The following is a 20599-nucleotide window of genomic DNA, read 5'->3' as shown; positions in this document are numbered from 1 at the left end:
CCCCTGGAGGAGTTTCCCTTTTAAGGGGCAGACATGGGCCATAGCTTCAGGAAGTTTCATAGGATGGGGAACAGATAGCCCTGGCTGATTCACACTCCTGATCTCAGAGAGCCCCCAGTCTGATGGGGGAGACAAAGCCCCAGCACTGGAGAGCCCCCAGTCCAAAAGGCATAGCATGAACTCACGGTACCCCAGTCTGATGGCAGAGACAGGTCCACACTGGGTGTCATAAATCTTTACAGATAGAATTGCAGCTGCCCACCTTCCTTCAAGTTCCCAAGGGGTGAGTGTACCTCTTTCTCCCACTCTGTCCTGCCCCTGGGCCGAAAGGCAGCTTGACTGCAAGTTTCCGGTTCCCAGCTACCCCAGGAAGTCCCCATCCTTCATGGTCCCTCAACCCTCCCACTCTCCAGTCCTTTCTGTAGCCGGTGGGGACACTCCCTTAGACTTCATAGCAGGGACATTGCTTCACTGCCAGAGCTGTGGGTCACTATCCAAAACTGGGGTTCCAATGACTGTGCCCCCCTGTCTCAGACCCAAGGAGGGGTAGACTATTGCCTGTGGGAGCGGTCCTACCCCAGCTAGTGCCACCTGACCTAAGTCTCCCTTCACCCAAGGCACCCTTTCTGAGGACACCTGGAAAGGAGGTGGGGTTAGAAGAATTTGGGGGTCCTGTGCTGCGAAGCGAGGATGGGGGAGAAGGAAGGGGATGCGTAAGGTGGCCTGCCCCCTACTCCTGGCAACTGGAGATACCCAAATGTTAATCATCGATTAGCCCAGTTCAGGTGGAAAGGGCAACTTTATTACGCGTAAAATGGACTTAATGTGGCAGGAACTGTTTACCTAATTTCTTGAGATAAGACGCTTTTAGGCTAATCAGCAGGTCTGTGATGCCTGGATATAAAGGACTTGCGGGAGACTTTCTTGAGACAGGCTCCAAAGGACCAGGAGGTAGGAGGAAGAAACCCTTGCCCTGTCCTTCTGGAAGAGTCGGGAAGAAAGCCAGGTGAGCGAGCAGCCGGGATGGAGGGTGGGTGGACGGGATACTGGACAGGCAGCAGATCTTAGCACCCAGAGATGCTCGCCATCCTTGCCTCTCACTTTCTCTTCCTCTACCTGAGAAATAAGAAGGTGGCTCTCAGGATTCCTGTAACACCCAGGTGATGAAGGCAGGACGACGAGCGAGATCTGGCCCCTTTTCCCCCCAGGGGTGTTCAGTAAGGGTGAAGAGCAGTAAAGAGCCTTCCTCCCAAGCCCTGAAAACCAAAGCTAGACCCAGACATGTTTGGGCACCCCGGGAAGAGCTTCCCAGAGTAGAAAGAGTGAAGCCCGAGAAGGAGAGGATAGAATGGTCCTACTTGTGGCTTTCACTTGGGGCAAGAGGGCTGTGATGGTTTAGGTGACCGCCCAGTCCGACAGCTAGAAGGCGGGCTGCTATGGACTCTGGAGGCTGTAAGGGAGACCCACCAAACCACATACATGTGAGGTCCAGCCGCCAGAGCTGGGCAGGGGGCTGTCAGGCACATGGGTCTGGGCTGCTTTCTTCTGCCTGGACCTTGCCCCCCATGCCCTCATCCAGAGCTCAGTGTCCCTCACTTGCAGAACCCACACGGGCCCTGACGCATCCTGCCCTCATCCCGGTCTCTCTTCTCTCTTTGCTAAGGAAATCACCCTTGGAAGATGGTGGCTGTAAAGGTCTTCAGTCTGCTGCTGGGGTCCCTGCTCCTGGCAGTGGTGCTCGGAGAAAAGGCAGATGGTCACTCCAGGTAGGGCTGCAGGGGAGGGGTCCGGCGCAGAGGAGGAGGCTGGGAAGAATGACCCAGTTCTGGTTTTCGGGGGTGGGGGGAGGTGGGAAAGGGAAGAATCCCCAAGCCAAGAGGAAAGAAGCCAGAGGGGAAACCCTGCCAGCAGGCCGGGTGGAGAATACACACAGAACCCAGGAGTTTTTATAATAAGCTACTGTTACCACAGAAAAGACTGTGGTTAGATTTCTGGAAGGACTTCTCGGTGGTTAAAGGTGTGAAGGAGATGACAGCGTCTCCCTTCCTAATGGAAGCCTTGACCATTCGCTTACGTGTGCATTTGATCAAATTGTGCAGCGGCCCCCTGCACATCAGCCACAGAATATATATTAGGGCTGAGGGGTCCCCAAATGCCTCCTGGGAACCACGTAGGGGAGTTGTCAACTGTCCTGAGCACTTCCGGTGGTGGGGAGGGGAGCAGAGTGTCACAAGCCCATGGAGCAGGGGGCTGTGTGCTCTGGAGGACCGAGAGAGACGTGTCTGAGTGGAGAGCTGTGCCTTGTCAGATGCAAGGGCTGGCCGTCCAGGCAGCCGTGTAGATGGGAGGCAGGGCCATCGGACAGGTGCAAGGAGCTTGTGAACTTAGACCTGGACCCAGCCCGCCTAAGGCTAAATCCTAGATCTACCCCCTAAGAGATGTGCCAGAAAATCTCTCCGCCCTTTGGTTTCCTCATTCCCAAAAAGGTCATAGAAATAGTGTCTACCTCATAGAGGAGATGAAGATCAAATGAGTCTGTGTAGTAAAGGCCTTCCAGAGGACCGGCCCCACAGCGAGGGCTGTAACGGAAGAGCTCACTCTTGTTCCTAGCAACTGGGAACAAAGCCTTGAATGGGCGGGGGTGGTGTGGGGCTGGGTGGGGCTGGGTGGGGTGGGGTGGGGTGGGGAGAGGAGCAGGCAAGAAGAGTGAAGGAAGGAACTGAAGTCAGTCCTCTTCCCGGATGCCTCTTTGCCCCAAGCCAGAGTCGCACACACTGAGGCTGCGGGAAGTGGGTTCTTGAGCTTGAGGATAAAGTCCCAGGGGCCTGATGCCTAGACAAGAGGGGATCTCCAGGAGCGCCTAGGTGGCTCAGTGGGTTAAAGCCTCTGCCTTCTGCTCAGGTCATGGTCCCAGGGTCCTGGGATCGAGCCCCGCATTGGGCTCTCTGCTCAGCAGGAAGCCTGCTTCCTCCTCTCTATCTGCCTCTCTGCCTACTTGTGATCTCTGTCCAAAAAAAAAAAAAAAAAAAAAAAAAACTTAAAAAAAAAAAAAAAGGGGACGCCTGGGTGGCTCGGTTGGTTGGACGACTGCCTTCGGCTCAGGTCGTGATCCTGGAGTCCCGGGATGGAGTCCCGCATCGGGCTCCCAGCTCCGTGGGGAGTCTGCTTCTCTCTCTGACCTTCTCCTCACTCATGCTCTCTCTCACAGTCTCTCTCTCAAATAAATAGATGAAATCTTTAAAAAAAAAAAAAAAAAAAGGCAGGGCTCTCCATAAAAATGGACTCCCAGGAAACCCTCCTGTGCGTGAGGACCACCTGGCCCTGCCTCCTGATTCCCCTCACCTCCTGCCCCTCCTGCGGTGTCCAGGCTTCTGCCTCTCTCCTCCCTCTGCCCCTCAGAGTCCATGCGAAGGTCAGTAGCTCCCGACCTCGAGGCCCCAGATATGCGGAGGGGACTTTCATCAGCGACTACAGTATAGCCATGGACAAGATCCGCCAGCAAGACTTTGTGAACTGGCTGCTGGCGCAGAAGGGGAAGAAGAACGAGTGAGTCGAAGCACATGCCCCTTCCTGTGCCTGGGGCTGTCCGCACCTTCCTTTGAGGGTGCCACATGGGCCACATGGGCCGGTGACTCATGACTCCATGTGGTGCCTTTCACTGAGGCACCAACGGGGAGCTGGGCGACACCGTGGCCCTGACCTGCCCAGTCTGGGGGGGTGGGTGGGACCCAGGCAATTTTCCACTCCTTTCCTTCTAAGGAGAGGGATCAGGGAAGAGGTAGGGGCTCCCGGAGGATCCCCACAGGGTTGCAGAGGGAGCAGAGCTGCCGGCAGTGGTGGCCACCTGGGACTTGGTCCTTCTTCCTTCTCTTGGCTGAGTCCCTTACCTCGTCCTGTCTGCTCGGTTGGCCTGGTAGACAGCTGAGCCGAGAAGGAGGTTTGTTTGGCAACTTGGGTTAAGGTCCCAAAAGATTGGAGGCTTTGGACTGGGGAACATCTGGAGCCTCCCAGCCCCACCCACTCTGGCATCTTTACCCTACCAGCTGGAAACACAACATCACCCAGAGGGAGGCCGGGGCCCTGGAGCTGGCCCATCAATCTGACAGGAAGGAGGAGGAGAGGGAGCAGCAGGGGTGAGTCCGCCCACGGGGGGGGGTGGGGGGGGGAAGGGGGGCAGGGCCTCATTGTTCCCTCTCCCAGACCCCAGAGTGGGTCAGGGCCCCCAGATAAGCATCCCCTTCCACTCCTGGTTCAGAAAGGGGTCTTGGAAAAACTCCTGGAGGCCAGCCTGAGCTTAAGGGAGAAGCAGAGGAGGAATAGGGGCTGGAGTCCTAGGAGGGGTTTGGGGTCAGAGTCCCTAAGATTGATGACTTGGTGTGCAGAGTCAAGGAGGAGGGCAGCAAAAGAGACCTCAGGGGGACATCAGGAACTGGCTTCCCTACTTCTCCCCGAAAGACCTCAGGAAGGCTGTTTGAGGAACAGGGACCCTTTCAAGGCCAGTCCCTTGACATCAGTGATCCCCTCTCTGGGGAAGCTGAGCAATCTGTGGACATTCTAAAGAGTGACTGTCCCCAAAGTAATCTCCTGGGTTTTGGGGATGCATTCGGGGATGCTCTCAGAGGTGGGTGAGTGGGGTGCCTCCTACACTGAAGAACCCCTATTCCCGGGCCCACAAGTCAGGGTGGAGCTTGGAAAGCTGAGATAAGGAGAGGCAGCTGTGTTGACTCCCTCCCCGGACCCCAGCCGCCCCTGGGAGCCCCAAGCCCTGTATTTACTCACTCTGGGTGGGGCCCAGGCTCAAACAGCCCAGCCCAGCTGAGGCTTTCTCCTTGGCAGCTCCCTCCCCAGGAACCCCAGTGATGAAGACTTGCTCAGGGATTTACTGATTCGAGAGCTGCTGGCCTGGATGGTGGATCAGATGGAAGTCTGCAGGCGCAGGTGGGCTGTCTGGTGGCTTCGGGCGTCTCGTGTCGCGCTTACAACTTGAACTTTGGGGCCAGACATGGGTTCGGATCGGCCCCCCAGGACATGCTAGCAAACCAACAAGGCTCCCTGAAACTCAGTGTTCTCAAGAAAACAAGGCTTATTCAGACCACTTCTGTGGGATTGTTGTCAGGTTTAAATAAGATCATCAGAGGAAAGAGCTGAGAGCAACATGGCGGGAGGAGGAGTTCAGTGATGTTGGCAGCTGTTGTTACTTCTGGATGTCCACCTTATCTGGGTGAGAGGCTGCGCTCCCCTCCCCTGCACACCTGAGCCAAGCTGCCCATCTGTTCTCAGCTCTCCCTCTGTACCCTTGTCCCATGGCCCCTGGAGCTGGAGGCATGTTGCCCCTGTCTGTAGCCATTGTTGGTCTCATTGGTTCTGGAACCCATCTTGCCAGCTAGGAGGTCCTTTAATCTGTTATGTCCCAGAAGCAAGGGGTGGCCAGATGCCACGAAGGAACCCATCTACCTAAGGGATGAGACGGGACCCTCATTCAAGATGCAGACACCGAGGCTTGGAAACCAGAATACATTTCAGGCTTTGATGCTGGCGAGCTAGGGAGGCATGGAGGGAGTAGATCTGATGGCTTCTGGTAGAGGGCAGGAAAGGAGCAATGGAGGAGAGTATGAGAAATTCTCCAAACGGAGGTGGTTGCTTTTTGAAAACATTTTGATTACTTATAATTAAAAAGGTCATTGAACCTTGGCTGGGGACTAGGATGAATTAATTTGCTGACTCCGAGTAGATAGTGACCCCCCTCTCCAACCACTTCCCCTCTGCCTTCCACTCTCCCCAGATTTCAGTGACTCATACCAAACCCAGCTCCAGCCCGGACTCTGCCCTTCGCTCACTCAGGACTCAGCTCCACTCCAGGGTACCCAAGAGAAGCCAAACCAATAAAGTTTAAGCTGAAATAAATCTTTGTCCTCATTGTCAAAACTTACTCAAATGTCTGCTTGAGCACTGTCAACGTTTGTCTGTCTGTGAGCGTGTGTCACCCAATGAAAAGGAGATATGGTTCCCACCTGCATCTGTAATTCGTCTGTTTACTCTCCAAATACCAGTACAGGTAGGGGCTGTGCTAACTGCTGGGAACACAGCAATCATGGAAATGGGCACAGTTCCTGTCCCCGAAGAATTTATAGACACAGACACACACACACACACATTAATAATCATGTAACATGCAGGGTCGCCTGGGTGGCTCCGTTGGTTAAGCCTTCAAATCTTGATTTTGGCTCAGGTCAAGATCTCAGGGTCATGAGATCAAGCCCTGCCTCAGGCTCTGCATTGGGCTTGGAGCCTGCTTAAGAGTCTCTCTCTCCTCCCTCGACTCCTCCTTCCCTTTCTAAAAAAAATAATAATAATAATAATTGCGCCAATGCAAAGCTATGTGAAGAAAGACTAGAGTGCTATGAGAACAGAGCAGCCTCCTCTAAATGGAGTAGGGAGTCTCAGGGCCTCTTTGAGAGAGTGACATTCAAGCTGAGTGCGATGGTGAGGACAAGATGGCCAAAGGATGAGGAGAGCCTTAATAAACATTACCTCAATGTTATTCGCACAAAGGGGACCCCTCCCCTGCCAACAATGGGGAGATTAGCATAATCAGGCTCGAAGGGAGGGCAGAGAAAGGGTCTTAAAGGCCATGTTAAAACTTTTCAGATTTTATCCTCAGAGCAGGGGCAGGTCCTGAAGGATTTTGAGCAGGGGCAGGTTTGAAGAGTTACTTTCATTCCCACACCGTCATGAGTGAGGAGTACACACGGAGATGAACTAGGATGGCAGTGAGAAACAAAGACCAGTTACGAGAACCCTCTTTTGCAGGATTCCAGGCTTATCCTGGGGTGGTGGGAGGGGGAGTGAAGGGAAAGAGCCCAATCAGTTTGTCCAAAAATCAATACCTTTATCTGCCAGTGTTCAAACCAATGCCTGGTATCCGCGGAAGGCAGTCCTGTCTCCTCCCCCTTCATTTGGGCTATCTGGCCTGGAATGTCCTCTCTCCCCTTGATCTTGTCACATTTTAGTAGACACGAGTCAAACACACCTTGATTCAAAGACTCAAATTGCTTATTAGGTCTGTGACTTGGCAAGTTAGTTCCTCTCTCTGAGCCTGTTTCCTGTCTGTGAAAAAAAAGATTCGGAAGTACCTGACTCCTAGGGTTGAAGTATTAATTAAGATAGTGCCTGACACAAAGTAAATGGTCAGTAAGTTAACTTTGATTATCATTTACCCACTTAAACCTCAATTTAAAAATATAAGGATATTTGTTTTCAATCAGGGAGTGGCAAGCTGGATTGGCTGAAGGGCTGGGCCTGTGGCATAACTGAGCAGAGTGGGGAGGGGGTAAGACAATGGGAAGGATGGGGACTGTGAAAATGGAAGAGACACGCTTTCTGCTGACCCAACAAAACACTTTTGAGAACTGAATTTGCCCAAGGGCTGCCGGTGTGCTCTGACATTTTAGGTTTTCTTTCCTCTAAACTCCTTGAGTTTGCAGAGTGTGTACCACACAATTTAGGCCTTTGCTCAGAAGATATAGTTTAGTGAATCTCTATGGTAGAATCAGCTGTCTTTAAAAAAAAAAAAAAAAAAAAAGAACCCCAAGTTGTCTTGGGGAGAAGTTGGTTGGATCTCTATTTCTGGAGCCTTGGGTGTCTTTGGGGGTGAGCGAATCAGAAAGGTTTAGAATAAATTTGTACAATGTCCTTATTACGGGCCAGGCATTATGCTCAGCTCTCTATAAACCTCATTTAAAGCCTCATCACAGCGCTTTTAAGATAGTAACATACTAGCTGTTAACCATGCACTACACTGCCTCCATGAGGTAAAGAATTAAAGTCCCTTGCTCTCAGCCACCCTGTGGCTAAGGCCAGTGAGTCACTTAAAGCAAGTGACAGCATGTGAGATGGTCGGCATTCAGAGTATACTGGAGCAGAGCGCTTCTGAGAGCCATTGTGCAATTGTCAGGCATTTTGTGAGCAGGTTGTAAAATCATTGTTAGCTTGAAATCGGCCATGGCCAGAGTACACCGTGAAAATTGACAAATGCTGTAAATCAGAGCTCCTCCTTCCTAGCCTGGAGAGGTTGTTGTTAAACATTTACCAGCACATTACTGGTCAACATACTTTCTCTAAAATCATGAAAGAGAACAAATGTGTCTGAATAAGGGAAGGAGTGTGTCTGCTTGAGTGTGGTAACCAGGTGTGTCTCTGGCCAACGTTTGTACCTACGAGAGTGAGTGTGTGTGTTCATTTGAGGGTATGAATAAATTTTAAGAAAGGAGTGTGAAGGATCAGTGCATGCATCTTTCTTTTTTTTTTTTTTTTAAAGATTTTATTTATTTTATTTGCAGACAGAGATCACAAGTAGGCAGAGAGGCAGGCAGAGAGAGAGGGAAGAAGAAGCAGGCTCCCTGGGATCATGACCTGAGCCAAAGGCAGAGGCTTTAACCCACTGAGCCACCCAGGCGCCCCTCAGTGCATGCATCTTAAGGGGTTATACTGTGTGAGTCAAAGAGTGAGAAACGAGGCAGGTGTGTCTGTGTGTGTCAGTGAATCAGGGAAAGATCAAATTTTTGTGTTAGGGAGCAGTGTAGTAAGAACATGAGAATAGGAGGTAAATGTGTGTACGTAAGGGGCTACATGTTGTTTTGCAGAAAGGCATGGGTAGGTTTATTGAAGGTCAGTGTTTTAGGAGATGGCTGGTACGTGTTGGAAGAGCAAATCTGTGTCTAGGGAAGTTTGTTTCTAAGGGGACTCGGACTATCTATAGAACTCAGTGTCTAAGTGTATGTCTGAGGATGAATCTGAAATTTGGTCCTTACACCCACTAACTCTAGATTCTGCTGCAAATAACAGAAAAACACCTGGGTTTGGGTAACCAACAGTGGCTTTAGTAAGACAGAACATTGTTTCTCTTTCTTGTAAGCATCCAGAAGCAGGCAGCTCAAGGCTGGTATGATTGCTCTGCTCCATGAAATCCTCAGGTCAGGGACCTGAGCCATGGTTCCATAATCCCTCAGGGTCCAAAGCGGTGGCTACATATCCTGTCATCAATCTCTGCTCACGTCCTCTTCTAACCCTTTTACTTGAAACTTCTGGTAACTTTATTCACATTTGTGATTTCACCTTGCTGATGATTCTGGATCTGTAGCTCTGCCCAGCGCTTTCTGTAGACCTTTATGTTAATACATCCAAATGACCATTGGTTGTCTCTCTTGTGATGTCACAGAGACCTCAATTTCAACTTGTTCAAAACCACTTTTAATTATTTCCCCAGCTTCATCCTGTGGTCTCAGTCCCTGTTCCCACACCCCCTTCTCTGAATGGCACCACCCTGCTGCCCAAGACAGAAAAGAGCATTTTTCCCTACCCACTCTGTTTCCATCTTACCAGTTTTACCATTCTTTTCCATTCTTTTTTTTTTTTTTTAAAGATTTATTTATTTATTTATTTGACAGAGAGAGAGATCACAGTAGGAGAGAGGAAGGGAAGAGATCACAGAGAGAGAGGAAGGGAAGCAGGCCCCCTGCTGAGCAGAGAGCCAGATGTGGGACTCGATCCCAGGACCCTGAGATCATGACCTGAGCCGAAGGCAGCGGCTTAACCCACTGAGCCACCCAGGCGCCCCCAGTTTTACCATTCTGCCCTCCAAATATCTCCTGAAACCATTGCATTCTCTCTACTTCATGGCCAATATCTTAGTGCTGGCTTGCATTGTTTCTAGGTTGCATTGCTATGGCCGACTTAAGTCTAGGTTGTCACTTTTTTTTTTTTTTTTAAGATTTTATTTATTTGACAGGGAGGGAGAGAGAGAGAGAGCACAAGTCGGGGAAGGGGTAGAGGGAGAAGCACCCTCCCTGTTGAGCAGAGAGCCACATGCAGGGCTCAATTCAAGGACCCCAAGATCTTTTTTTTTTTTTTTTTTTTAAGATATTTTATTTATTTGACAGAGATCACAAGTAGGCAGAGAGGCAGGCAGAGAGAGAGGAGGAAGCAGGCTCCCTACTGAGCAGAGAGCCCAATGTGGGGCTCTATCCCAGGACGCTGGGATCATGACCTGAGCGGAAAGCAGAGGCTTTAACCCACTGAGCCACCCAGGCGCCCCAAGAACCCCAAGATCTTGACCACAGCCCAATGCAGACATTTGAGGGAATGAGCCATCCAGGCGCCCCATTTGTCACTAATTCTTCCAAAACAGGAATTTGATCTAACAAGTCAAGTAACAGCTTCCTGGCTTAAGAATCCTTCGTTAGCTGCTTTGTTGGGCTCAACGCTGTAGAAACCGCCTATGGTGCTTTCTAAACACACAGAGGGCTGATTCCACTCCAAATTCGCTGAGTAACAATCATAACTGATGTTTACTTATATGTCAGGCATCGCTCTAAACGCTTTGTCATAATTTTCTCACTTCATCCTCACAACTTCATGAGTTGGTATTACTCTATATACTGTGGACACTAGAACACAAGAGATTCAGGACTATGGCTAAAGTGACTGGACCCACTGCAGTGGAAGTGAGCTATGGAGCCGGCTATCTAATTCCAGAGTCCAAATTCTTAACTGTAAGGTCTTAGAGTTTCTGCGTGTGACTCCAACAGGTAGGCTCCACTAGAGCTGACGGGTTGTGCTCCATGCTCTATTTGGAAGCTTCGGGGCCGATTCAACGCCTGGCCCATAGTAGGCGGCTGGGAGCCGGAGCCCGGGGGGCGGCGAGCGTCAGTCGTGCTACGGCTCCGAGGCGCCCACGTGGGTGGGGAGCGCGCCTGCGACAAAGACGCCGCGGCTCAGCATCTGCACTCGCCTGTCCTCCCCGCCGCGGGGCTTCGCGGGGCTGGCTACTCCAGTCCTGGCCACCAGAGGAAGGCGGGGCCGCTCTGCCCCGCGGCAGGAAGTCGGCGCGTAGCTTCCGGCGCGCGGAGATGACGCGTGCCCCGCGCTTCCGCGTTGGGAGCCGGCGGCGGATCCCGGGACGCGGAGACCCGGGGTCCCGGCAGCGGGGCGGCCCCCGGACCCAGGGTGGGGATGCATCGCCGCGGGGTGGGAGCGGGCGCCATCGCCAAGAAGAAGCTTGCCGAGGTGAGGAGAAGAAGGCCGACCTACAGCTATCCCCGACCGGAGAGAGACTGGAAGTCTCGGAGAGAGCTCTGTACCCTCAAATCGCCCCCCATCAGAATCTGACACGGGCTCTTCGGGTCTCGGGAAACTGACTTTCTTCAGTTTCCAGTTGATTGGAATGTCAGCATTCGCAGATCCACCAGCCCTTTCCCCCGCGTCCCCAAATATGACTACAGACTAGCCGTCTGTTTTACTTCCTCATCTCTCACCCTAAGAAAAACCATTTAAGAGAGACCCTCCTCTTCTCATACTTCATCGGAGGCAGTACAAGTGGGAGCCCCCAGCGCCCACTCTCAACTCACATTGGTCTCTTTGTCTGACAGGCCAAGTATAAGGAGCGAGGCACTGTCTTGGCGGAAGACCAGCTGGCCCAGGTGAGTCGGTGGGAGGGCTCCAGGCGGGAAGGGAGACCCGACTAGGCTGGACAGGGCACCTCTGATGTGAACTAGATTGTTTGGATTGAACTAAAAATAGGGTATTTGGCAAATCTCGGCTTCCGGGCTGCTCAGATCTTTTATGGGACTTGCTAATAAGAGTGATAGCTAACATCTTTGAGTCGTTGCATGCTTATATCGTCCCAGGCACGTGTCTTTTTTTTTTTTTACATGCACTATCCTGTTCATCCTGACGATCCTACCAGGAGGGAACTCTATTCTTCCCAGTTTAGAATTGACGACATTCAGGTGATTTATTCAAGATTACATGGGTAGTAGGTGGTAGAGCTGTTTGAATTAGGTCTTTGGGGACTTTCACCTCAAGTGCCTAAGAATAACATGAAAATAGGGCTTAAACCTGTGTGGCCTATCACCACCACTGTCACATCTAGGTGCATACCAAAAGTGTGTGTCAGTGATGGGGTGCGGTGCCTGTGATTCCCTTTTCATGCCCTGAGTTCACGCAGTTTCTGGGACTGGTAAAGAAGAGGCAGAAACAGTTAAGCAAGGAAATGGATCCTTGTACTGAGGAAAGAGAGTAGACACGGGCTGTGCTCTTCAAAATCTCCCACCTCAGGGGTGCCTGGGTCGCTCAGTTGGTTAAGTGTCTGAGTCTTGGTTTCTGCTCAGGTCATGATCTCATGGTGGTGGGATCAAGCCTGGTGTTGGGCTTCTCACTCAGTGGTGGGTATGCTTGAGATTCTCTCTCCTCTCTGTGCCCTTCTCACTTGTGCTCTCTCTCTCCGCCTAAAATAAATACATATTTATTTATTAAAAAAAAGAAAGAAAGAAAGAAAGAAACTGGATCGCCTGGGTGGCTCAGTAGGTTAAGCCGCTGCCTTCGGCTCAGGTCATGATCTCAGGGTCCTGGGATCGAGTCCCGCATCAGGCTTTCTGCTCAGCGAGGAGCCTGCTTCCCTCTCTCTCTGCCTGCCTCTGTCTGCTTGTGATCTCTGTCTGTCAAATAAATAAATAAAATATTAAAAAAAAAAAGAAACAAAACATCCTACTTATAGGGGAGATGACATACAGGAATCAACTGGAAATGGTGATTATGTTTTAGTTTATAAAATGTAGCAAACAAGGAGATGTTGGTCCAGGAGTGATTACTCTTGGTGGGTGGAACATAGGCTTTGTTAATTAGGGAAAGAGAAGGAATACTACAAATAAGTCAGAAAATCCCCAAACCATTTGTATTTAGCTTTGGAATATAATCTGGGAGACCCACCCCTCCCTTTGGGATTCTTTTTTTTTTTTTTTTTTTTTTTTTTTTTTTTTTTTTTTTTTTTTAAAGATTTTATTTATTTATTTGTCAGAGAGAGAGAGAGAGAGCAAGAGCGAGCACAGGCAGAGTGGCAGGCAGAGTCAGAGGGAGAAGCAGGCTCCCTGCGGAGCAAGGAGCCCGATGTGGGACTCGATCCCAGGACGCTGGGATCATGACCTGAGCCGAAGGCAGCTGCTTAACCAACTGAGCCACCCAGGCGTCCCTCCCTTTGGGATTCTTTACTTAGAGTTGATTCCCAAGAAGGTCCATGACTGAAAGAGTCAACAATCACTGCAAACCTAATTCATACTAGGCTTCCTTTCTCTCCTGTGTAACCTTTCTGTCAGTGGCTGAAGATTTCTTTCTTTCTGAATGCTGAATTCTCTCAATTTTTAAAAAAGATTTTATTTATTTATTTGACAGAGAGAGAGAGACAGAGAGAAAGGGGACACAAGCAGGGGGAGTGGGAAAGGGAGAAGCAGGCCTCCCACCAAACAGGGAGCTCGATGTGGGGCTCGATCCCAAGATCCTGGGGATCATGACCTGAGCCAAAGGCAGATGCTTAACAACTGACCCACCCAGATGCCTCCACATTCTCTCATTTTTTTTTTTTTTAAGATTTTATTTGTTTATTTGACAGAGAGAGATCACAAGTAGGCAGAGAGGCAGGCAGAGAGAGAGAGGAGAAGCAGGCTCCCTGTTGAGCAGAGAGCTTGATGTGGGACTCGATCCCAGGACCCTGGGTTCATGACCTGAGCTGAAGGCAGAGGCTTAACCCACTGAGCCACCCAGGTGCCCTCTCATTTTCAAGACAAAATGGATTCTGGGGTGCACCTTCAATCTAGTAGCAGTTTCTCTGGGAAAATAAAAAAGTATTACATTAGGGGCGCCTGGGTGGCTCAGTGGGTTGAGGCCTCTGCCTTCGGCTCGGGTCATGATCTCAGGGTCCTGGGATCGAGCCCCACGTGGGGCTCTCTGCTCGGCGGGGAGCCTGCTTCCTCCTCTCTCTCTCTGCCTGCCTCTCTGCCTACTTGTGATCTCTGTCTATCAAATAAATAAATAAATTCTTAAAAAAAAGACACTTTAATAAAAAAAAAAAAAAAAAAAAAGTATTACATTAGTTAAAATTGTTAGATGCATCCCAACTTTAGAACAGGAACATGTGGGGGGAAAATGTGTGTTTTATTTTTTTATCTTTAAAATGTTTTATTTTATTTATACTTTAAAGATTTATTTATTAATTTTAGAGATAGAGCATGCTGGTGGGAAGAGGCAGAGGGAGAGAGTCTTAACCGGACTCCAAGGAGAGTGCAGAGACAGGTAGGGCTCAGTCTCACGACCCCGAGGGGATGACCTGAGCTGAAACCAAGAGTAGACCACTTAACCTACTGAGCCACCCAGGCACCCCCAAAGATTTTTAAGTAATCTCTCTACCCATCTTGGGGTTCAAACTCAAAACCCTAAGATCAAGAGTTGCATGCTCTACTACCAACTGAACCAGCCAGGAGCCCCCAAAAATGTGTGTTACAGAATTGAGGAAACATTATGGCATGCCAATCCAGCTGACAACAGAAACATGAAGGAAAGTTAGAGATAAACAGAGGGAACAATAGGGGCACCTGGGTGGCTCAGTCGGTTGGGCGTCTGACTCATGGTTTTGGTTTGCTCGTGATCTCATTGAGCCCCCAGTGCGGCTGCATGCTCAGTGGAGAGTTCACTTGACGATCTCTCCCTCTGCCCTTCCTCCTGTTCATGTGTGTGCCTGTGCGTGTTCTCACTCTCTCGAGTTAAGATACATCAATCTTTTTAAAGATTTTACTATTTGAGAGAGAGAAAGAGAATGCACAAGCTGAGGGAGCAGTGGCAGAGGGAGAAGCAGGCTCCCCGCAGAGCAAGAAAGGGAACAAGAAATAGCGTCATGGCAGGCCTGGAGGAGGTAGGTTATTTCAGCCTTTGCCCTAACACCGGGCCGGGAACTTACTTTTGGCATCGGGTTATCACTTGATTAGGCTGCCCCTGACCTCCCCCTGGTCCACCTTACAGATGTCGAAGCAGTTGGACATGTTCAAGAGCAACCTGGAGGAATTCGCCAGCAAGCACAAGCAGGAGATCCGGAAGAATCCCGAGTTCCGGGTGCAGTTCCAGGACATGTGCGCCACCATCGGGGTGGACCCACTGGCCTGTAAGGAGCTGTGTGCGGGGCTGCGGTGTTCTCCTGGGGCTCCAGAGGGCCAGCAGCTCTGCCGTCTGTCAGCGCTGTGGCTAGGCCATCTTCCAGAAGGCCCTTCAAAAAGGGCCTGCAGGGAGAGCCAGAGGCTGTTGTCTCCAGGGAGTGCCCAGCAGGATGGCTGAGTGCGCAGCGTGAGGGGGAAGCTGGAGACGTTGCCTTCGGGCTCGTAGCCAGGGTACGGGCCTTCCCGTGAGTCGTGACCTACAGTGGACTTTCTTCCCTTTATTAAAAAGATAATTGAGTTTTAATGAAAGTAGCATGTCATCCTGGAGTCAGTCAATAGATGAGAAAAAAGAAAAAGAAAGTACGAGTCTCCAGATTCTGTTCTGTAGTTGCAGAGATAAACATTAACGGTCTGAGGTAGCTTTCTGGGTGCCTGCATCCCATTTATAAACTTCTTCTAACGTATCAGATTATGCTGTCATTACTACTCTGTAACCTGCATTTTTTCCCCAGTGAATTGTTGTCTCTGGTGGATTTTTGAAGGCCAGGTCTGCGGATGGTTTCTCTCAGCCTTGTCTAGACCCTCTGTCCCATTGTATTTCACTGTATAATTTGGTAATGGAAGACTCATTTTTATAGTGTTCTGAGCCAGAATTAGCGAAACAGAAATGCCTTTTAGATTGCCCACCCTTGCCAACTGTCCAAGCTGGTTTTTAGGAAGACTTCCTAAGAGTTCAACTGTCTTGAGGATCCTGAGTAGTAAATGGAACCCCAGGACTTAGGCTAGGCAGGGAACGCTTCCCACGGGGTAGATGTTTTAATCTAGCTTGGAGAGAAAAGAAAGGATAGAAACTAACCTATAACCTGGCTTTTGTTTTTCTTTCTTTCTTTCAGCTGGAAAAGGATTTTGGTCTGAGATGCTAGGCGTGGGGGATTTCTATTACGAGCTGGGGGTCCAAATTATTGAGGTGTGCCTGGCCTTGAAGCACCGGAATGGAGGTGAGGCTGGCTGAGTTCTGAGTGCTGGGCTTTGGACTTCTCGGAGGGAGAAGACCTTGAAAGGTGATCTTTTCCATCCTGCAGACTGCAGGCCAATAAGATCTCGAGAAGCTCTTAGGTCTTCAGAAGCATCTTAGCGGCTTCATGTGGTTGAAAAATGGAACTGCCTGAGTGATGGTCTCTGTTCCCTAGAGAGCTTTGCCCAGCAGGTTCTTAGCCCCTGGTGATTATAGAAAATTATAGGGAGGTAGGAAATAGGCCTTTCCCTCGATACACAACATACCCAGGTTATGATTTTAAGATTAGTAACTGTGTGTCCTGGTGTTCCAGGGTGGGGTGTTGCCCACTTTCTTGGCTCCCCAAAATGTGACCTAAAAATGGTCATCCAGTAGGGTCATCTTAATAATTTGTTTTTTTGTTTTTTTGTATTTATTTATTTGACAGAGAGAAATCACAAGTAGGCAGAGAGGCAGGCAGAGAGAGAGAGAGGAGGAAGCAGGCTCCCCACTGAGCAGAGAGCTCGATGTGGGACTCGATCCCAGGACCCTGAGATCATGACCCGAGCTGAAGGCAGCGACTTAACCCACTGAGCCACCCAGGCACCCCCATCTTAATAATTTGTATTTTGGATTTGGTTTGGTTTGGCTCAGCCACAAAGCTCACCCTCCCCCTGCTTTCCTCACCGCTCGCACAGGCCTGATAACCCTCGAGGAGCTGCACCAGCAGGTGTTGAAAGGAAGGGGCAAGTTCGCGCAGGACGTCAGCCAGTAGGTCTTGCCTCCCAACCCCTTGGAGTATGGAAAGGTCTTTAAAAATCATATGAAAATCGTTTCTCTTTACTGCTCACATGTCTAGGCTGCTTTCAGGATCATTTTGTTCTTCTTTATGATCAGAAAACCTGCGTTTTAGAAAACGGGAAATATAGACCTAAAGAACCAAAAATGACCCATTACTTCTCAACTAAGATTACAATTATTGACATTTTCGTGTATTTTCTTCTAAGCATTTTTTTCCCCACATGTATGCATGTATTGTTACTATTTTTTTTTTTTTTTTTTTTTTTTTACATTCTTAGGGCTTAATATTGAGCTATTTGTGGTGAAGGAGACTAGTGCACACATCTGGGAAGGCTGGGGAATGGAGTGGGGGTCAGAAGGCGGGGTACATGTTGATCTGGTTTAGCAGCCTCCATGCAGAACTTCAGTTTGAGAAAAGGTTAAAAAAAAAGGCTGTCGGTATGTGGGCTGCATATAGGTTCTACACATGGTTTTGTGGGTTTTCTTTTTCCCTAATTCGAGTTCAGTTGTTAACGGGAAACCAGATGATCTGGCAGGAGCGGGCCTGAATTTCCCAGTGGCGATCATCAGCTGGATCGCTGTCTATAAAATGCATGCGAAATGCATGCATGGTTTCCGGTTTCCTTTCTACCACAGTCTGCGCTGCTCCCTGTCATCTGTTCCGTGGAGCTCCTTCGTTCCCATTCCCTGGTGGGCTCCTGTGGGCGGGTTTTTGCTCCATTCCTGTACCATCTCCCAGTAGTGTCCCAGCGCCATCTGGTACCCCTTGGCCCTGCCTTCTTACTGAGGTCACTGACCATCATGCAGCTGTTTGAGTCTTGTCAGGGGGTCCCCGCTAGGCCAGAGCTGAAACTGCGTCGCGGCTGGGTCTGCTGTGCCAGGGGTCTTTAAGCGGCTTTTTCTTCCCTCAGAGATGACCTGATCAGGGCCATCAAGAAACTGAAGGCGCTGGGCACTGGCTTCGGCATCATCCCCGTGGGCGGCACCTACCTCATTCAGTCCGTCCCGGCTGAGCTCAACATGGACCACACCGTGGTGCTGCAGCTGGCAGAGGTACCTGCTGCCTTCTGGGGGCCGCAGGGGCGGGGGTGGGGCCCGGGTAGGGGTTACAGACTTCGGGAGTAGCACAGACTCAGGTCTTCCACTGAGACTGTCCAGTGGACGCACGACTCACACCGGTGCTTATTTAGAAGACATTTATTGAGCAGCTACAGCGCAAAGCACCGGGCCAGGCTGTCGGGGGCAGAACGGCGGGCACCAGAGGTCCTGCTCTCAGGGAGCGTACAGTCTAGTGGAGCAGACAGACATGCAGACAGCAGGCTGGATTTGCTTGGGTAGACCGATTCTCTGAGGTCTTCAGAGTACTACACTCTGAATGGGTTCTTCCAAATAAACGTTTCATCTCGTTTGCCAGTCCCCTGTCCCTTGGCATGCCTTCAGCGTACCCCCTCCTTCCCCATTCCTTACCCCAGATCGAGGGAAGACATGTTCAGTTTTCTTAATCCGATAATGGAAAACAAAACTAAATAAGGAAGAGCTTTTCTTACTGGGGAACGGGTAAGATGAGCCAGGGAATTGTCACCATTTCTTGCTTTCAGTGAATTATTCTGAATCTTGTCATACTCTGAAGTTCTCGGAGAAAGTCTAAATTAGTATTTTAGTACCAGGGACCCCATTTTTTAAGACTGAACCTGTCACCCTGAAAGTCGCTTCTCTCTCTTTGTTGGGTTTCTAAACATTCTTTTCCCCTGCTCTTAGGCTTCAAGGGCAGGTCTTCCTCCTGTCTGGGTCGGTCTGTTGTTGCCGGGCAGACGCTGGGTTCTTAGGGAAAGTCCACTGTTAACTGACTCCCTGGTTCCTCCTTCCTCCAGAAAAATGGCTATGTGACTGTCAGTGATATCAAAGCCAGTCTTAAATGGGAGACCGAGCGAGCGCGTCAAGTGCTGGTATGTGAATTCTGGAATGGGCCAGAAGAGACGGGCCCCAGATGGGTGGATAGACAGCACACCGGCAGAAACTTTAGCTTTGCTCTGCTAGCCTCTCGCCTTGAAGGCTGCTGTCACCACAGAGAAGCAAGGCAACCTCCGCATTCCTCTGAGGGTGCCCCTGAGGTCCGACTCAGAGGCAGGCTTCTAACTCTGCGTAGGCCAGTCACCAGTACCTCCTCTCTCCCCCAGCCTGTCAAGCCTGGTCAGACAATTCATACGGTTTGTACTGGAAGTAACACTGTCAATACAGAGTAAAGGGAATTGTTACCTACTTAATTACATACCCATAATGGCATACTATTACACTGTGTATTATATAGTTAGTGTTCTCTATAGACAGATCTCGTGATGCTAGTGAGAGGCCGATGAGTAGTAGCAGGAGAATGTAATTCTGGCTTTTCATACCTTCTTCCTTATCCAGGCAATTAAACTATAGACTTAATTTTTTCTGGAAAGCAGGGTAACATAAACATCTGTTTACTGCTGCTGGGGACAACCGGGCCCATCTTGAGCCTATTTCTGGCTGTAAGAATTGCCAGTCCATTCTAAACTAAGAGAGTCCCTCCAATAACTTGTCCATGAAGGTTCACCCACAAGTTAACGGAAACATAATTACAACAGTGGTGTCCATTTTGCTTCAGGGAACTGGGATCAGGGATTTGCTTCAGGCCACAGGACAGACGTCTCTGCAGCCCCCGAGTCCTTCTCCAACATCCCACACTACTGGTCTTTACCCTCCTTCCCAGCACGGGCTAAGTGATTTGGTAGCATCTCTTGCACCTCAGGCAAAGGTCAGGGCCAAACAGAACCTGGAATTCCAGTCTGGTTGTGTAAAGGTGTGAAGGCACTCGTGTAGATTTAGTCTGAAAACCCCACTGATGCCAAAACAGGTCTGGGGGTCGTTTGTCCACCGGACAGGAACTCCGACTCTTCCTACCTTTTCCCTCCAGGAACACCTGCTGAAGGAAGGGCTGGCCTGGCTGGACCTACAGGCCCCAGGGGAGGCCCGCTACTGGCTGCCGGCTCTCTTCACTGACCTCTACGCCCAGGAGATTACAGCCGAGGAGGCCAGAGAAGCCCTCCCTTGACTCTGGCAGTGTGGAAGGAGCCCCAGCAACAGGCAGGAAGAGGAGGGCAGAGCTGCTGGTGTGAATAAAGCCTGAATAACTTTTTTTTTAAAGAGTTTCAAGTTTTTTCTTTCCTCAATACTCTTCACCCATTATTTTATTTTATTTTATTTTTTTTAAAGTGCCTTCACATTGCATCTTTTATTGGAGAAAAACTCATTTATCCAGTAAGGCTAACCTGAGCAGCACAGAGAATAGCGAGCACGTACGAAATGACCTGCATGGGTCACCACCAAGTTCACGGTAGGGATGGATCTAGAATGAAGGCAGTCCATCTCCTGGCTAGACAGTCTCTTGGCTATTGGTAGTCCTGGGACATAAATTACAGCCCGTTAATTCAAACCTTGTCTTTATAAAAATGTTTATCTCAAGGGAGCAGATCCTAATGGACCAGTAACAGCCACTCGTTCAGTCTCCTCCAGTTTCCTCTGGAGCTTCCAGGTTCTGACAGACTTGGCTGAATGTGAAGAAAGTAGAGGTCAAAGTAAAATGGTGGTTAGAGGAAACAATGGAACCTAGGGGAATGGACCAACAGTGGACATAGTCTAGTCCTTGAGTTTCGTACCAGCTCTCCCTCCCGTGATCACTAGGTCCCTCTTGCCTTAGCAGTGGGAAGGGCATCACTTACTGAACACCTACCCTGTGCCTTCTTCTAAACACACTTAAATCCTCACGGCCACTTTCATCAGCTCAGGGAGTAGGTCTCCTTTTGAA

General features: G+C 50.0%; 2 protein-coding genes across 3 annotated transcripts; both read left to right on the top strand.

Annotated features, from left to right (window-relative positions):
• Positions 1 to 923: 923 nt before the first annotated feature.
• Positions 924 to 5929, top strand: GIP (gastric inhibitory polypeptide). The gene is made up of 6 exons (XM_059149016.1): positions 924 to 1006; positions 1664 to 1766; positions 3400 to 3546; positions 4044 to 4133; positions 4837 to 4938; positions 5783 to 5929. The coding sequence occupies exons 2-6, from the start codon at positions 1681 to 1683 to the stop codon at positions 5790 to 5792; spliced, it is 435 nt and encodes a 144-aa protein (XP_059004999.1). The 5' UTR covers positions 924 to 1006; positions 1664 to 1680; the 3' UTR covers positions 5793 to 5929.
• A 4979-nt stretch (positions 5930 to 10908) lies between these two features.
• SNF8 (SNF8 subunit of ESCRT-II) lies at positions 10909 to 19938 on the top strand. Of its 2 annotated transcripts, XM_059147228.1 has the most exons (8): positions 10909 to 11064; positions 11427 to 11477; positions 14845 to 14983; positions 15869 to 15973; positions 16668 to 16740; positions 17682 to 17823; positions 18642 to 18716; positions 19709 to 19938. In XM_059147228.1, the coding sequence occupies exons 1-8, from the start codon at positions 11011 to 11013 to the stop codon at positions 19844 to 19846; spliced, it is 777 nt and encodes a 258-aa protein (XP_059003211.1). In that variant the 5' UTR covers positions 10909 to 11010; the 3' UTR covers positions 19847 to 19938. The 2 variants fall into 2 exon arrangements, with proteins under 2 accessions (XP_059003211.1, XP_059003212.1); XM_059147229.1 differs by lacking the exon at positions 18642 to 18716.
• The last annotated feature ends 661 nt before the right edge of the window (positions 19939 to 20599 follow it).

Source organism: Mustela lutreola, chromosome 15 (genome assembly GCF_030435805.1).
Source record: "Mustela lutreola isolate mMusLut2 chromosome 15, mMusLut2.pri, whole genome shotgun sequence".
In the NCBI taxonomy this organism is placed as follows: domain Eukaryota; kingdom Metazoa; phylum Chordata; class Mammalia; order Carnivora; family Mustelidae; genus Mustela; species Mustela lutreola.
The sequence above is the reverse complement of the archived record's forward strand: the minus strand, read 5'-3'. Positions and strand labels throughout refer to the sequence as shown.

What these genes read in the sequence shown, in the direction of transcription:
- SNF8 (XM_059147228.1), top strand. Translation starts at nt 11,011, where the DNA reads ATGCATCGCCGCGGGGTGGGAGCGGGCGCCATCGCCAAGAAGAAGCTT. An exon ending in CGGGGTGGACCCACTGGCCT is followed by an intron (nt 14,984 to 15,868) that starts GTAAGGAGCTGT and finishes TCTTTCTTTCAG; the next exon opens with CTGGAAAAGGATTTTGGTCT. An exon ending in TGGTGCTGCAGCTGGCAGAG is followed by an intron (nt 17,824 to 18,641) that starts GTACCTGCTGCC and finishes TCCTTCCTCCAG; the next exon opens with AAAAATGGCTATGTGACTGT.
- GIP (XM_059149016.1), top strand. Translation starts at nt 1,681, where the DNA reads ATGGTGGCTGTAAAGGTCTTCAGTCTGCTGCTGGGGTCCCTGCTCCTG. An exon ending in AAGGCAGATGGTCACTCCAG is followed by an intron (nt 1,767 to 3,399) that starts GTAGGGCTGCAG and finishes TCTGCCCCTCAG; the next exon opens with AGTCCATGCGAAGGTCAGTA. An exon ending in CAGAAGGGGAAGAAGAACGA is followed by an intron (nt 3,547 to 4,043) that starts GTGAGTCGAAGC and finishes TTACCCTACCAG; the next exon opens with CTGGAAACACAACATCACCC.